The 16,619-nt window shown below is 43.0% G+C and overlaps 1 protein-coding gene across 1 annotated transcript in view; it reads left to right on the top strand.

The window, feature by feature from the left end:
• The first annotated feature begins 1,464 nt into the window (after positions 1-1,464).
• Positions 1,465-16,619, top strand: part of cerkl (ceramide kinase-like) — a 160,173-nt gene continuing 145,018 nt past the window's right edge. Inside the window, 1 exon segment of the mRNA XM_060828120.1 lies at positions 1,465-1,699. Within this exon segment, the coding sequence (XP_060684103.1) occupies positions 1,465-1,699 (235 nt within the window).

Raw genomic sequence — 16,619 nt, 5'->3', positions numbered from 1 at the left:
CAAGGTGGGGGGAGGGGAAATGAGGAAACTGGAGAAATCTGAGTTCATCCCTTGTGGTTGGAGGGTTTCTCCAGTTTCCTCATTTCCCCTCCCCCCACCTTGACCTTCTTCCACCTATCACATCTCCATCACCCCTCCCCCAAGTCCCTCCTCCCTACCTTTTATCTTAGCCTGCCTGGCACACTCTCCTCATTCCTAATGAAGGGCTCTGGCCCAAAACGTCGAATTTCCTGTTCCTTGGATGCTGCCTAACCTGCTGTGCTTTAACCAGCAACACATTTTCAGCTCTGATCTCCAGCATCTGCAGACCTCACTTTTTACTTGTTTAATATATCGTTTCAGTTGCATTACACTATGGCCTTTTACTATAAAGTTTGTGTCTTATGATCCTGGTCCACAGCTACCTGAAGGAGCAGCACTCCGAAAGCTACTATTTCTAAATAAACCTGTTGGACTAGGACCTGGTGTTGTGTGATTTTTAATTTTAATTCGGTATTTGTTTGTTTGACCCGTGGTATACTAGAAATAAGGCAAGGTAAAGGAGGAAATCTAAGCAAGCCCTTCACACAAGTGTGAAGCACGTGCTAGGCAAACTAATTCATTGTTTTTTTTCCAACGTTTGTATTTATTTGTATTTATTCAGTTGCAAACGACATAAAAGTAAATCACTGCAGCTGATGGAAATCTGAAATTAACAGTGCTGCAAAACAGTACTTCCATTATTTTTTACATACAGTACTTGAAATAGCAAGTCCTTGTAACGTATCAGTATGTGGATACAGCAAGAATAATGTGTGGTACAATTCTTATTTTATCATGTTTCTGTCAAACGGTCCAGAGATGGTCCGTGGCGGCAAGGAACACAGGTGAACTGTTTGAAGTGAATTTTACAAGTAAAGATAAAAAAAACAGCGATGTTGTTTTTAAAAGTTTGTACCTGTTTATATTGAGTGAAACCATAGCAGCAAATCAGAAAAGAGACTAGCTGTGAGCGTGCCTGTATACGATCAAGTATTTGCAATGGCTGTGGTTTACTTTCTTAGAAGTACTGTAACAAGTGTTGGGTACGACTAAAGTAGCACTGGGGACGTGGAAACTTGGGCGGAGGACCAAACCTGCAAAGTCACCTCCTCTTGTGTCCAGGTGACGGAATACAGTTCCTTCCAGAACTTGAAGCCGCCTTCTTTCATCTGCCTTTTCCACCGATTCTCACTTCAGTTGTCCCAGAGAGGGAGAAGGGCGTCCCTGTATAGATGAAGGCAGCGCGAGCGAGTGCCTCCAACGGTCGGTGCGGCGCGCTCCCCGCGCAGGTGCGCCGTTCCTTCGACCTTCGGTCGCGCGCTTAATGGTGGTGGTGGTGGTGGCGGCGGCGAGCGCGAGGAGCGAAGCGTTGCTACGAAGGCAACCGCGTTTACACGGGCGGTAGGGCCCATCACTCACAACGCAGCCGTTGCGCGGCCCGAGATGTCTGCAGGCGGTCGGCGAGCCGTCGCCCCCTTGGGTACCTGCGAGACTGGAGGCAGTGGGCGGGCAAGGTCAGCTCCGTCCCCGGAGAGGGGCGCAGAAGTGCGCGGTCCGGAGGATCCGATCTGCCGGGGTATATTTAAGGTCGAGAAAAGAAGCTGCGACGTCGTCTTGACATCGAGCAGATTGACATGGACGCCGATTGAGCCGGAGAGCCCGACAGGTGGGTCATTGTGTTGCTGGAGCTGAGAGCAGGGGCTTCTGTACAGCCAGCACAGAGCTTAGTACTACTTCTGCAAACTCCCACATGGTCATACATGATGCTCAAACTCTCAAAACATCGCGCAACCCTTAATTGCTAAGTTTTACATTTTCAGAAGTGTCCAGCTTAGACAAGATAACTAACTGGAACATAATTCTTAAAGATAACTTTAAAAATACAGTAACTAAAAGCTCGTGTGCTTGATATTTGGATGTTCCGTGTGGCAGAAACAACTTGGCAAACGATTACTTACAGTGGGGAAACAGGCCCTTCGGCCCAACAGTTCCACACCGACCCGCTGAAGCGTAACCCACCCAGACCCATTCCCCTACATTTACCTCTTCACCCAACACTACAAACAATTTAGCATGGCCAATTCACCTAACCTGCACATTTTTGGACTGTGGGAGGAAACCGGAGCACCCGGAGGAAACCCACGCAGGAGAATCCTGCTGAACTCGAAAAGTTTTCTCTCTTTCTCGCTCCACGAATGCTCAAATGCTGCCAGACCTGCTGAGTTTTTGCAGCACTTTGTTTTTATTTCAGATTTTCAGCGTCCGCAACACTGTTTTTAAGATTATTTATCGGTGGCCGATAACCATTTGCCTTGATTCAGGGCCAAGGCCCCTGGAATTATTCAAGTGCTGACGTACAATTTTCCTCAATGCGAAAGTTTTACTGTGTGGGGCATATAGACATCAAATCCGTTGTACGTCAAGAGCTGAATATCTGTTGGACGGTACCTTGACTCAGACGTCTGAATTTGAAAAATTATTTCATTTTCAATAGCCTTAATATAACTGAGTCATTTGTGGGATGTAAAACAATGTTTTTCTGCATTAAAATTCCCAGAAATTCAAAATCTTCTGCATCATGCCATATCTTTCAATGACTATTGAAATATTAATATTTTTGAATTCATCTTGTTCTGTTCTATAATTAGGAAATGCTATTTCACCTTCATACTGTGGGTACAGTGTATTGGTCATCTGGTCAAATGTGGATATGAGTGAATTATTGAGGTTCACAGCATATTTACATTACTTTGGAGTCCAAGGAGTAGCTATCCAGACACTCACCCTTGTTTGAAATGTAAAATAGACCCCATGTGACTACTGAAAAATTTATTTTCACTTTTGAAGTATGTGTTACACACCTTTTCCCATTTATGAAGCTATGCTGACTCTGCTTGATTTCATACATGATGATTTTTCAAATGTTCTATTATTCCTTCACAATTGATTTCAATACTTTTCAAACAATTATGTTAAGCTAATCAACCTATTGTTATCTGCCTTTTGCTTATCTCCCTCTCTGAGTAAGGGTGTCATACTGGCAGTTTTCCAATCCTTTTGGTACTTCTCCAAAGTCCAAGGATTTTTGGAAAACTACAATCACTGCGTCCACAATCTCTGTAGCTACCCTCTTTAGAAGCCTCGGATGCAAGCCATCAGGGCCTGGAAACTTATCTTCCTTTAGCCCCATTAGCTTGTCTAATACTGTTGTCTAGTGATGGTGATGGTACTTGATTCCTCCCCTGAGCCACAGCCCTTTGGGCCTGCTCTGCCACTCATCAGGACAATTTACAAGAATATCAATTTGTGAGAGAAGCCAACTTTGATAATGCATGAGGGAAGAGCACTGATTGCTTGATAAGTAGACTGATTTGTAGAGTCATCGTAGTGGAGAATGCAACATTTAATAGTTGGTAGTTAACAGCCAAGTTCGATTTACATTTTAAACCAGACAGATTAACTCTGATTGGTCAGGGCAATCAGATTATAAATTATAACCAGATACTCTGAATAATGTGAATAGCTGTCACTAATTTGAGTTGAAACAGGCACAGTGCATGTACATATATTTTCTGTCAGCACAAAAGAGTGCCCTGTATATTATTACATGTAGCTTTTAGTACATGGAAGTGTATCTCACAGAACCCTGCTGATAATCGTCTATTAATTGTCATTGCAGTTCTTTGCGCACTCAGACTTATTCAGCAAATGTCCAGTTGTGCAATCAAAGTTGGAATTGTGTTACAAGTTTTGCAACCGTGAGCTGGTTGAGTGTGGTCAGTACCTTGCTTACTGTGTACAGGATATGCTGCTTGAGATTATCTGCCAGTCTTTGGGATGTAAGGCCTACTTATGTAGAATCGCATGCAAACTGAAATTTATATAACACATTACTCATCTATGGTCATCAGAATACATTTTCGACTTGAAGGTAGCATCCTGTTACTGGTGATTGCCGCTCACTGCTGCACAATCGCAGTGTGAAAGAACTGAATTCACTTGTTGTTAAAACTTTGAATATGTTTTATTCTTGGGGGTTTTTATGCCAGAGTGCTAAGGGCCTTACCTCTGATCCAGATTCAAGTCTGAAAGGCATACTCCAGAACTATGTAATAAAATCTCTGGGGAGGTTAATTAGACAATATCTAAACTTTACCTTCTGGGTAACCTGAGATAGACGTTTTTCAGAACTAAAGTTGACTGTCTTTGAACTTTTCATGAGTTTGTGTAATATATAATGAGAAATGATCTGATCAGGATAGCCATTGTCATGCATGATGGCTTTGCTCCACCCTATTTTAACATATGTTTGCAGTGTGAAGTAATGAATCGGGTCCTGACCAGTGAAAGAGCTCACTTCACAGTATGGTACGAAATGTGAATTTTAATTTGGGTGGAGCCCATCTAGACATCTAAGAGAATTCTTACATATATTTGTGGATGCAGATATAGAAAATGTAACACCTACACATCGTAAGCATGTTAGAGATAAAAGGTTAGGTATCATTTCCAAAAGGATAAGTTTCTCGTGAAATCCAACAAAGATGTTTGAAAGTCCTGGGCCTGAAGCGATCCCATGGCAACACCACCTCTTTGGACGTACATGGTTTTATTAAAACTAAACTCAATTGTAAGAATTGCTGAGTTCATAATTTCAATGAATATTGATTCACACAATTAGATTGCCATGATGTAGTGCTGCTATGCAGGTGTGTATTACTAGGAGAAAGTGAGGATGGCAAATGCTGGAGATCAGAATCGAGATAGCGGTGCTGGAAAAGCACAGCAGGTCAGGCAGCATCTGAGGGGCAGGAGAATCAATGTTTTGGGCATAAGCCCTTCATCAGAAATGAGGCTTGTGGGCCAGTTGGACTGAGATATAAATGGGACAGGTGTGGGGATGGGGGCAAGGTAGCTGGGGATGTGATTGGTAGATGAAGGTGCGGGTGGAGGGGAGTGTGGAGTAGATGAGTGGGAAGGAAGGAAGGTGAACAGGTAGGATTGGTCAAGGCTGCGGTGCCGAGTTGGAGGTTTGGTACTGGGATAAGGTGGGGTCAGGGGAAATGAGGAAACTGGTGAAATCCACATTGACCCCTTGGTGGCGGGGTCCCAAGGTGGAAGATAAAGTGTTCTTCCTCCAGGCGTTGGGTGGTAAAGGTTTGGCGATGAAGGAGCCCCATGACCTGCATGTTCTTGGTGGATTGGGAGGGGGAGTTGGTTGGTGCGGGTGTCCCGGAGATGTCCTCTGAAACAATCCACAAGTTGGCATCCTGCCTCCCTGATGTAGAGGAGACCACACCGGGTGCAATGGATACAATGGATAATGTTTGTGGAAGTACAGGTAAGTTTCTGTGGGATGTGGAAAGATCCACTGGGACCTTGGACGGTGGTGAGGAGGTGTGTGTGCAGGTTTTGCACTTCCTGCGGTGTCAGGGAAAGGTGTCGGGGGGGCATGGATTTGCTGAAGAAGTTGTGAAGTGGTCTCTCTGGAATGAAGATAGAGTGGGGAGGGGAATATATTCCTAGTGGTAGGGTCTGTTTGCAAATGGTGGAAATGGCGGAGCATGATGCGATGTATGTGGGGGTTGTTGGAGTGGAAGGTGAGGAACAGGGGGTTTCTGTTGCTGTTGCGTTTGGAGGGGTGGGGTTCAAGGGCAGAGGAGTTGGAAGTGGAGCATATGCCAACCACGTAGGAGGGGAAATTGCAGTTTTTGAAGAAGCAGGCCATCAGGGATGTTCTGTGGTGGAATTGGTCCTCCTGGGAGCAGAGGTGGAGGAATTAGGAATAAGGGATGGTGTTTTTACAGGAGGTAGGGTGGAAGGCGGTGTGGTCCAGGCAGCTGTGGGAGTTGGTGGGTTTGTATAAATGTCTGTGACTAGTTGGTTGCTGGAGATGGAGATGAAGAGGTCTAGGAAGGGGAGGGAGGTGCCAGAGATGGTGCAGGTGAATTTGAGGTCAGGGTGGAAGGTGTTTGTAAAGTTGATGAACTGTTCAACTTCCTGTAGCTGTGGAAGATGGACTGTTCCACATATGCGATGAAGGGGCAGTCATGTGGAGTCCATACAGGTGTCAATGGCTATCCCTTGGGTTTGGAGGAAGTGGGAGGATTGGAAGAAATTGTTGAGGGTGAGGACCAGTTCAGCCAAGCAAATGAGTGTCAGTGGAAGGGTACTGGTTGGGTCGGCGTGAGAGGAAGAAATGGAGGGCTGTTGAGGGACTGGATGTCCATGGTGAAGGTAAGGCACCGGGGGTCAGGGAAATGAAAGTTTTGGAGTAGGTGAAGGGCGTTGGTGGTGTCCCGAACATAGGAGTACCTGGACTAAGGAGGAGAGGATGGTGTCAAGGTCTGCAGATATGAGTTTGTTGGCCAGGAGCAGGCTGAGACAATGGGTCGTCCAGGGTAGTCAGGTTTCTGAATCTTGGGGAAGAGGTAGAATTGGGCAGCATGGGGTTCTTGGAATATAAGGTTGGAGGCTGTGGGCGAGAGATCTCCAGAGGTGATGAGGTTGTGGATGGCCTGGGAAATGATGGTTTGGTGATGGGAGATGATGTCGTGGTCGAGGGGGCAGTAGGATGTGGTGCCAGCAAGTTGGTGCCTGGCTTCAGTGGCGTAGAGGTTGGTGCACTAAACTACCACATCACCACCACCCCACCCCACCCTTGTCTGCTGGCTTGATGGTGATGTTGGGGTGGGAGTGGAGGGCTGAGCATTGCAAGGGTAAGAGGGGTGTGTGGAAATACAGGTAAATTTCTGTCGGATGTGGAAAGGTCCATTGAGGCCTTGGACGGTGGTGAAGAGGAAGGTGTGTGTGCAGGTTTTGCACTTCCTGCGGTGTCAGGGGAAGGTGCCGGGAGTGGGCTGGTGGGTGGCATGGATCTGACAAAGAAGTTGTGAAGTGGTCTCTCTGGAATGCAGATCGGGCGGGGAGGGGAATATATTCCTAGTGGTAGGGTCTGTTTGCAGGTGGTGGAAATGGCGGAGCATGACAGGTTGAGGTGGTTTATATTGCGTCAGCAGATGGAAAGAAGAGATCAAAGGCAGGTAACAGACTGACACGAGGTGTCCAGGTGGATGGGTTGTGTTGGAGGTCGGAAAGGGGGTCGTCGGAGTGTGGGCAAGAGTCTTGATGGAAAAAGTGGGCTCTGTGGCAGTGGAAGAAATATATTCAACGTCACAACACGTGTTTAACTCATTAGTCTGTGAGTGTGGTGGGATGAAGGTGAGGCCTTTTCTGAGGACTGATTGTTCATTCCCAGTAAGTTGGGGGGGAGGGGGCAGTGGTGTGGGGTGGTCTGAGGGAATGGTAAAAACACTGCAGGGCTGGCTGGGGGCTAGGACCTGTTGTGGGCTGGAGCTGGGAGTGGGGGCAGAGATGGCCACTGGAGTGGGCGTGGTCATGAGATCAGGCGTGACATCACGAACAGAAGTGATGCTCACCGTGGGGACGGACATGGGGCCCATGGTGGTAGTCAAGGGGGCGGAAGTGACGTAACATGCGATGTCAGTGATGCTGTTGCTTGAGTTCCAGTGAGTGATGTCACTGGGGCGTAAGTGGCGGCAGCAGCAACTCCTAGGCGGCGGAAGTGACGTACAGGGTCAATATTGCATTGGTTACGGCGGCGGTGGCTCTTGCGGCATTTGCAATGGCGGAGTATCCTGCGGCAATTGTCGAGGCAGTCGTCTTTCTGGCGATTGTGGAGGTGGTTGCCTGGACTGCGGTTATGGAGGCAGCATGGTCAGTAGTGGCTGCGGGCCATGAGGCAGTGGGGGCAGAAGTGACGTCATCGCTCACCGTTGCAGTGGTGGCTGGAGTTGCCACGTGGCTAATGGATCTGAGCAGTTCTGGAGGCCAGGGGATGGTTCTGAAATGGTCGAGGAAATCCGAGTATTGAGATAAGTACGTGAAAGTTTGTTCTACTTAAGTTCTTTTATGTCTGATATGGTGGGGAAAAAGCATTTGTTGAGTGTGCGAATTCTTCTGAGGATGTAAAACAGCAGAGATCCTTTGCAGCTCTGCACAGATGTGTATGACTTCCTTGATGGTACGTTGGTGTTGAGGTTAGCAATGTCAAATTGACATTGAATGGCTCGTGCTATGCAAGTCCTATATGATCTTCACAAAGGAGTCATAGTCACAGCATGGAAACAGACCCTTCAGTCCAAATTATCTGTGCCGACCAGACATCCCAATCTGGTAAAAACAATGACTGCAGATGCTGGAAACCAGATTTTATTCCTGATGAAGGGCTTTTGCCCGAAACGTCGATTTCGCTGCTCGTTGGATGCTGCCTGAACTGCTGTGCTCTTCCAGCACCACTGATCCAGACATCCCAATCTGACCTAGTCCCATTTGTCAGCCTTTGACCCATATCCCTCTAAATTCTTCCTATTCATGTACCCATCCAGATGCCCTTTAAATGTTGTAATTGTACCCATCTTCAGCACTTCCTCTGGCAGCTTGATGCACTGTCGTCTACATGAAAAAGATGCCCCTTATGCTCTTTTTACATTTTTCCCCCCTCACCCTAAACCTATGTCCTTTGGTTTTAGACACCCCCCAGGAAAAAGACCTTGGCTATTTACCCTATCCATGCCTCTCATGATTTTATAAGTTCATCCGTCAGCCTCGTACTAGCAGTTTGAATGAATCATCTTATTTAATTTCACACTGCAATCTTTTCACATAATACTAAATAGTACTCTTCAAACTCACATCCAAAGTTTTTCTGGAATCCAATATTGTCAACCTCTCAGAAGTGCAGTTTGATATCTTAACCTAGTGTAAAGAAATTCCTGAGTTTACCTCAAATTCATTTTCCAATTATTTTAAATCCATGAACTCTAATTAGCAATCCATTTGCCAGAAGTGAGTTCTTCACTATCTAAATGGAAAACTTGCTCAAGACTGGATGAGCAATTTACCCAATCATTTGGCCAATTCAGGTTGTGCAGAAGGTGTCATAGGTAAGGTAAGGTGTGAAGAGACATTACTTATGTGCATCTTGGGCAGCTTGTATATCTGTGTATGCAGTGAGCCGTGAGGATGGAATCTATTGTGTATCACCTGGTAGTCCATTGCTCTTACACAAGTCTGGTAACCAGTTTTATTTAGCTTGCTTTCAAACAAAGCTATTTGGTCATGCTGCATAGCAGATTGAGTGGATGCAAATTTGAATGATTTTATTGTCATGTGTACTTTAAAATAGCTTTCATTTGTCACCACGATACAGTGTCATTTTGATAGTTTAAGAAAAAGAAATAAAAAATATAGCTTCAAGAGAAATCCCCTCGTGTTTGAGTTCTGAGCACCACCACTATCTCGTTGCTGTCTTCACTAGCTACAACTAACGTTGCAGTTGCTGATCCTCAGTCGCCATCTTTCGCTGCTGGACCAATTCACCTCCACCATCGCTATGCTGCTGGACTCACCAACATCAGAGTTGCACCTCTCACTGCTGGGCCCACCTCATCGACGTCACTGCGATGCCCTTCTGTCACCGCTTCAGTGCGACTAGTGCCGGAACCAAAAAACAATGAATGCGCTGGTCCTCAGGCACCATCTTATGCTGCTGGGCTTACATCACTGACTCACCTCCACCAATGTAGCAGCCACTGATTCCAGGTCCCATGCTTGCTTCAGAAAATTATGGGATCACTCTTCCCCCGTGCGGGGCTCGCTTTTTCCTGCGCCGGCTTTGTTCTCCTCTGTCTCAAGTCTGTGCTGGGATAATTGGCTGCTGATACCATCCAAACCCTTCACAGTCAGAAAGTAAGTATAGTGAAAGGTAAGTGAAAGAACAAGAAAAGAGGGGGACAAAAGAGGAAAGAACGAAAACAAAAAGTAGACAGAGCAGATGACCCTCGAGCTCCGGTGCCTTATTCCTCTGCTATCTTGTCTGTCGGCAGTACAGACCTCTCATAAGAATGGCATGTATAATTAACAAAATATGTGACTGTGCCAACCCTTTATGTTTTCTGATGTGCATGTCTAAGTTGGCCTTGAGGCCTTACAATGTTGCTAGACATTTGCGTTACATGTGAAAATTGAAAGTCTATCAGAAGCCCATAGTACTTCTGTGCAGGATTAATTAGGTGTGGCTTCCAGGTTTCACTATCTTCAGCACATCGTGGTGGGATAGTTGGGAGTGGAGGAGTTTGAACTCAGTGAGCACTTTGCCATGTTTGAATGGGATGAAGGCACAACAAATTGAAACCATGTTAAAGGACCAGCTCCTTGCTTTCAGGCAGTACAGATTTACTATTTCTTTAGTGGCATTATTAATTGCATTTCCAAAACCTCTTCTGCTTAAGTGAGCTCATGGTGCAGGTATGTTTTAACCAGTTACTTTTAAGGGTGCAGTCACCAATTGAAGTAGCATTGTGCCCCTGTTCTTTGCAGACAGAACATATATGAACGCTGTGCTGCTTCAATTCAACAGAATAGGTCATAGTCATTTGTTGTTTAATTTTGCAGCTATTTTCTTGACCAACCAGTCAAGCCACCCGATTTAAAATTTAAATGTAGCCTTGCTTTTAACTGTCAGTCATCACAAATTGATGCATTCACCATGACAATGTCTCTACCACTTAGCATTCTCCTCTCATATCATATAGTTTTTGGTTTTCTATTTGAATTGGTATTCTTGTAGATTTGTCCTGAAGAATGGAAGATGGAAAGCTTGGAGACAATGTGTCTTTTAATAGTACCAAATTCTGTTAAAATATTCACTATTTGAATATTGCTTTACCTTCAAAACAAGTTATTAAATGTTAGGTATGGTTATTTCTGGTCAACAATTTAATAGTCGAAGTGACGTTCTCTGAAGAGGATGTTCAACACAGGGTTATCACTTCCTTCTAGCAAAAGAGAAGTCAATGTACTGGGACAAATGGTTGTTCTTGTGGTCGTTAAATGGTTACATAATCATTTTGTCAGATGGCTGAGAAAAGTTTTCTTCCCATTTTGTAAAGGCTGTCCTGTGGAGAACTGAAAGGTAGCAGAAAATTATATTTAAAAATGTTGATAAATAGTGGGATGACCTCAGGTCAAATTACGATGATAGAATATTAGGGGAAGTTTGGGGTAAATATTCTCTTTTAAGTAAGGTAGATAAAACATTTTTAATTAGTATAAAGTGGAAAATTCGCCCTGCATTTGTGATTATGTTTTGTTGCAAGTATTGTACAGACAGTATTTGACTAAGTAGTTAATTGTATTGACTTATGTGATCTAAATTAATTTTCAAAAGTAGTTCTACATTTCATTCCGTACTTTTGAAATGTTTGCTTGGAATGTTGGAATTAATTCAGAAGAGGAATCTGGTCTGTCTAAAATCTGATTCAAAACAAAATACTGTGACGTTTTGCACAAATATTTGCAAAGGGAAATAAAAGGGAAATGAGAAAAGTAAGTCTGATCAAAGCCATTAGAGGGTCATTTCATGAAATAAAGGAAAATGTAGATATCATTGCACTGTTGTGATTCTTAAATGTAGGATCTTTTAACATTTACAATGGAAAAGGTAGAGTGAAGTATCCACGATCTGTGGTGGTTGTTTCCTTCAAATCTCTGCTTATATGCATCATTTGCTGTCCAAACTTTGCTTTTCCCTAACATAGCTGAGGATCTAATTTCAATATGAAAATAAATACAAGTTATATTGGGGTAGACGGCCTTTTTGCAAGAAAATGTATATGTCAGTATCATCCTCAAAGGTGGACTATTAGGGTAGATATGTTTTGAACTAAGGAAGTCTAAAAGGGGTCAGGATTCATTTTGTGGTTTCAGACAGATGAATTGTTCACTGTGAGATTTTATTTGTCATCTTGTTGCCTTTTTCCAAGAAACAGTTAAAATTACACTTGCAGTTAAAATTTTGGAAGTGTAGATTCACTTCTGTTGTTCAGCGGAAAAAGAAAGGCAGGAAAGGAGAGATGCAGAACAGGTTGTATTCTACTACAGAGAGTTTGTATACACAGTCTTGCCAATACATGTTTTTGGCCTGGACTTTGCAGTGGAAATTATGGCAAAGTTATCAGTGTTCCCAGTCATTAATCCACTGGAACAAATTGCATTCTCTGAAGACTTGCAGAATAACAGGGAAACCCTGAAATTGCAGTAACCAATTCAGTGCTTCACAACAGGGTGAGCCTTGAGGTTCCCCCAAGACTGCATTTGGTGGAAAATATTTGAACTTGCACTCTTGTGCTGTGAAATCTTTGAAAAATATTGCACCATGCTGAAGGAGATATATCTGATTTTTTAAAAACATTAAGCAATAACGAGATACAGCATAATTATCATTACACACCATCACTTGTTCTTAAAAGCTAATTTTGTATGTATAGAATGCAAAATTGTTGTTATGATTTTAAAGAAAACTTACTCAAACTATACTTTTTAAAAAGTTTTGTTACTTTAGATTTTATCCTAGTCCAAACATAATCACTTATTCCACTGTAAAATATTAAATCAAAATGAAAATGTTTGAATGTTTTTACAAATAAACATGAAAGTAGTAACAGGAGAAGGCCACATGACCCTTCGAGTATACTTCACCATTCAACATGATCATGGCTGATCATCCAACTCAATAGCCTGTTCCCACTTTCTTTCCATATTTTTTGATTCCTTTTGTCCTCATAACTATATCCAACTCCTTCTTGAAAACATTAAAGGTTTTGGCCTCAACTACTTTCTTTGGCGGAGAATTCCACAGGCGGGAACTAATTATAATATCTCCAAGTTTGCAGATGACCCAAAGCTGGGTTGGAGTTTGAAATGTGCTTCCATGTGATTTGGACAAGTTGACCAAGTGGCCAAATGCATGGCAGATGAAGTCTAATGTGGAAAAGTATACGGTTATTACCTGAATGGTGATAGATTGGGATGGGGAGGTGCAATGAAATCTAGGTATCCTTGCATAGGTATGGCTTGCTGAAATTGCAAAGGGTGTGAGACCACACCTAGAGTATTGTATGTAGCTTTGGTCTCCTTAGAGTCAGATGAGCAGCATGGAAACAGACCCCTCAGTCCAACTTGTCCATGCTGACCAGGTATCCTAAATTAATCTTGTCACATTTACCAAAATTTAGCCCAGATCCCTCCAATTCTTTGCTATTTCCATACCTATCCAGATGCCTTTTAAATGTTGTAATTGTACCAGCTTCCTCTGGCAATTCATCCCATACACGCACCACCCTCTGCATGAAAAAGTTACCCCTTATGACCCTTTTAAATCTTTCCCCTCTCACCTTAAACCTCTTCTTTCTAGTTTTGGACTCCCCAGCCTAGGGAAAAGACCTTGACTGTTCACCCTATCCATGCCACTCATGATTTTATAAACTTCTCTGAGGTCACCAGTCAGTCTCTGACACTCTAGGGAAAATCACCCCAGCCTATTCAACCTCTCCTAATAGCTGAAATTCTCCAACCCTGACTGAATCCTTATAAATCTTTCGTGAATCCTTTCAAGTTTTAACAACAACTTTCCTAAAACAGGAAGACCAGAATTGAATGCAGTATTCGAAAAGTTGTATAGCTGCAACAAGGCCAGTCAACTCCTATACTCAATACATCTTTCTGAGAAGAGATGTTCTTGGTTATGGAGGGAGTGTAATAAAAGTTTACCAGACTGAGTCTTGGAATGGTATGACTAATATATGAAGAGAGAGACTGGATCACTTAGGATTATATTCATTGGAATTTAGAAGAATAAGATGGGAGGAATTATGATGGAAACCTGAAATTTCTAACATGACTAGACAGGATAAATACAGGAAAGATGTTCCCAATGAATGGAATCAGGGTCAAAGTTGAAGACTGTAGAGGTGAGATGAGGAAAAAATTCTTCACTCTCTGGATGATCTCTAGCTTCAGATAGTAGTAGAGACAAAAAAACTACAGATGCTGGAATCCAAAGTAGACAAGCAGAAAGCTGGAAGAACACAGTAAGCCAGGCAGCATCAGGAAGTGGAGAAGACAACGTTTTGGGTAGAACCCTTTTTCAGGAATAGAGATGGGGGTAGGGAGAGCTGAAGATAGAGATGGGAGAGGGATTTGGGTAAGGCGAGAGGCGGGATGGTTAGGTAGTGATAGGTGAATACAGATGCTGGGTATGACCTGGTTGGTTGATAAGAGCTACCAACCGGATTTATTCCCCTTATTGACTAAACAATTTGTACCCTTCACCTGTCATTATCTCACCATTCTGCCCCTCCCCTCCTCGCTTTATCTGCAGTACTCACGACCCCCACCTACATTACTGAAGCAGGGTTATACTCGAAACGTTGACTTCTCCACATCCTGATGCTGCCTGACCACCTGAAGCTGGCCTCTATATAGTAATACAAGGATTAGTATTGTCATTTAAAGACAAGATGACTGACCGACATCATTTATTCAGGGTGCAATCAGTTAATCTACAATAAACAGGCTAATGATTGTCACTGTTTCAACTGTACTCTCACTTCACAGGCTTCAGAGGTATTGGAAAGCTCATATGTAGCTTGAATTCTCATTAAGACTGCCAACCAGGCAGAACAATCGCAGTATAGCCACAAGGCTACATGTTCCTGAACCTGGCTAAGGAGACCTTGCAGCATGTGATTGTTTCACAGTAGGATGTTCTCACTGCTCCAATGACACGTAGAAATTGTGTGTCAGCAGTAAGGCATTCACGATCCTAATTCATCTGCTTCAGCAGAAATTGTAGCTAAATATCAGTGTGTGCAGCATTGCTTTTAGCTATTTGGGTTATGATGGCCTTGAACATTTATACTTCCTGCTCATAACAGGTTGCAACAGATAGCATGAATAATTTTGGTGAGTTTGCTGACCTTATGAGCATCAAGCAGAGTGCCAGATGCCTTATTCACAATGAGGCAGAAAAACATCAGCATTCCAGTGCAGCCTAGAAAACAGGGTGAGAGAACTCTTAGATTTGCTGGCATTCCTAAATTTCCTGAGTACACAGGTTCATTGATAATGTAGTTTGCTATGTGCTATCCTCATCAAAAAAAAAGTCCATTTCATATCAGGAAGGAGATTCACTTCCTGAATATTAGGCTCATGGTAACTGCTATTGTGTGCAAGATCTCTGGCAGGCTACCCACTGCAATTAAAAGATCCTCTTGTGCAGGAATCATTCTTTTAATGTAGGCTGCGCCCTCGAGGTCTTCATCTGTGCCTAATGCAATGTAGCGAGGATATAACTTTTCCCTCTGGCAAGCTTCTTTTAGGGTTGTCACATCTCTGTGCTCATACCCTTGTGCATTAATGCGTGGAATCTTGAAGTTCACAGCCTTTTAGCTTCTTCAGTAGAAGAATGTGTAGCATCAATCACTGATTTGGTATTTGCTAAAGTAATTGATCGACATTGCCATCATTTGAGCTCTCGCTCTCTCTCTCTCTCTCTCTCTCTCTCCCTCTCTCTCCTTCTCTCTCTTTTTCTTTCTCTCTCTTTTTCTCTTTTTTCTATCTCTTTCTTTGACTCCCTCTCTCTCTCTTTTTCTCTCTCTCTCTCTTTTTCTCTCTCTCTCTCTTTTTCTCTCTCTCTCTCTTTTTTCTCTCCCTCTTTTTTCTCTTTTTTCTCTCACCCTCTTTTTTCTTTTCTCTCTCTTTTTCTCTCCCTCTTTTTCTCTCCCTCTTTTTCTCTCTCTCTTTTTCTCTCTCTCTTCTCTCTCTCTTTTTCTCTCTTTCTCTTTTTCTCTCTCTCTTTTTTCTCTCCTTTTTTCTCTCCCTCTTTTTTCTCTTTTTTCTCTCTCCCTTTTTTCTTTTTTTCTCTCTCTTTTTCTCTCTTTTTCTCTCCCTCTTTTTCTCTCCCTCTTTTTCTCTTTTTTCTCTCTCTCTTCTCTCTTTTTTTTCTCTCTCTCTTTTTCTCTCGCTCTCTTTTCTCTCTCTCTTTTTTCTCTCTCCCTCTCTTTTCTCTTTTTTCTCTCTCCCTCTTTTTTCTCTTTTTTTCTCGCTCTCTCTTTTTGCTCTCTCTTTAACTCTCCCTTTTTTCTCTCTTTTTTTCTCTCTCTCTTTTCTTTCTCTCTCCCTTTTTTCTCTCTCCCTCTTTTTCTCTTTTTTTCTCTCTCTCTTTTCTCTCTCTTTTTTCTCTGACTCTCTCTCTGTCTCTCTCTCTTTTTCTCTCTTTTCTCTCTCCCTCTTTTTTCTCTTTTTTCTCTCTCTCTTTTCTCTCTCTCTTCTTTTCTCTCTCTTTTTCTCTCTCTCTTTTTTCTTTCTCTCTCTTTTTCTCTCTCTCTCTTTTTCTCTCTCTTTTCTTTCTCTCTCCCTTCTCTCTCTCCTCTCTCTTTTCTCTCTCCCTTTTTCTCTCTTTCTCTCTCTTTTTCTCTCTCTCTTTTTTCTCTCACTCTTTTTTCTCTCACTCTTTTTTCTCTCACTCTTTTTTCTCTCACTCTTTTTTCTCTCACTTTTTTCTCTCACTCTTTTTCTCTTTTTTCTCTCTTTTTCTGTCTTTTTCTCTCTCTCTTTTCTCTCTCCTTTTTTCTCTCTTTTCCCTCTTTCACTTTTCTCTCTCTCTCTTTTTCTCTCTCTCTCTCTTTTTCTCTCCTCGCTCTTTTTTCTCTCTTTTCTCTCTCTCTCTTTTTTCT

This window comes from Hemiscyllium ocellatum, chromosome 7 (genome assembly GCF_020745735.1).
Source record: "Hemiscyllium ocellatum isolate sHemOce1 chromosome 7, sHemOce1.pat.X.cur, whole genome shotgun sequence".
In the NCBI taxonomy this organism is placed as follows: domain Eukaryota; kingdom Metazoa; phylum Chordata; class Chondrichthyes; order Orectolobiformes; family Hemiscylliidae; genus Hemiscyllium; species Hemiscyllium ocellatum.
The sequence above is the reverse complement of the archived record's forward strand: the minus strand, read 5'-3'. Positions and strand labels throughout refer to the sequence as shown.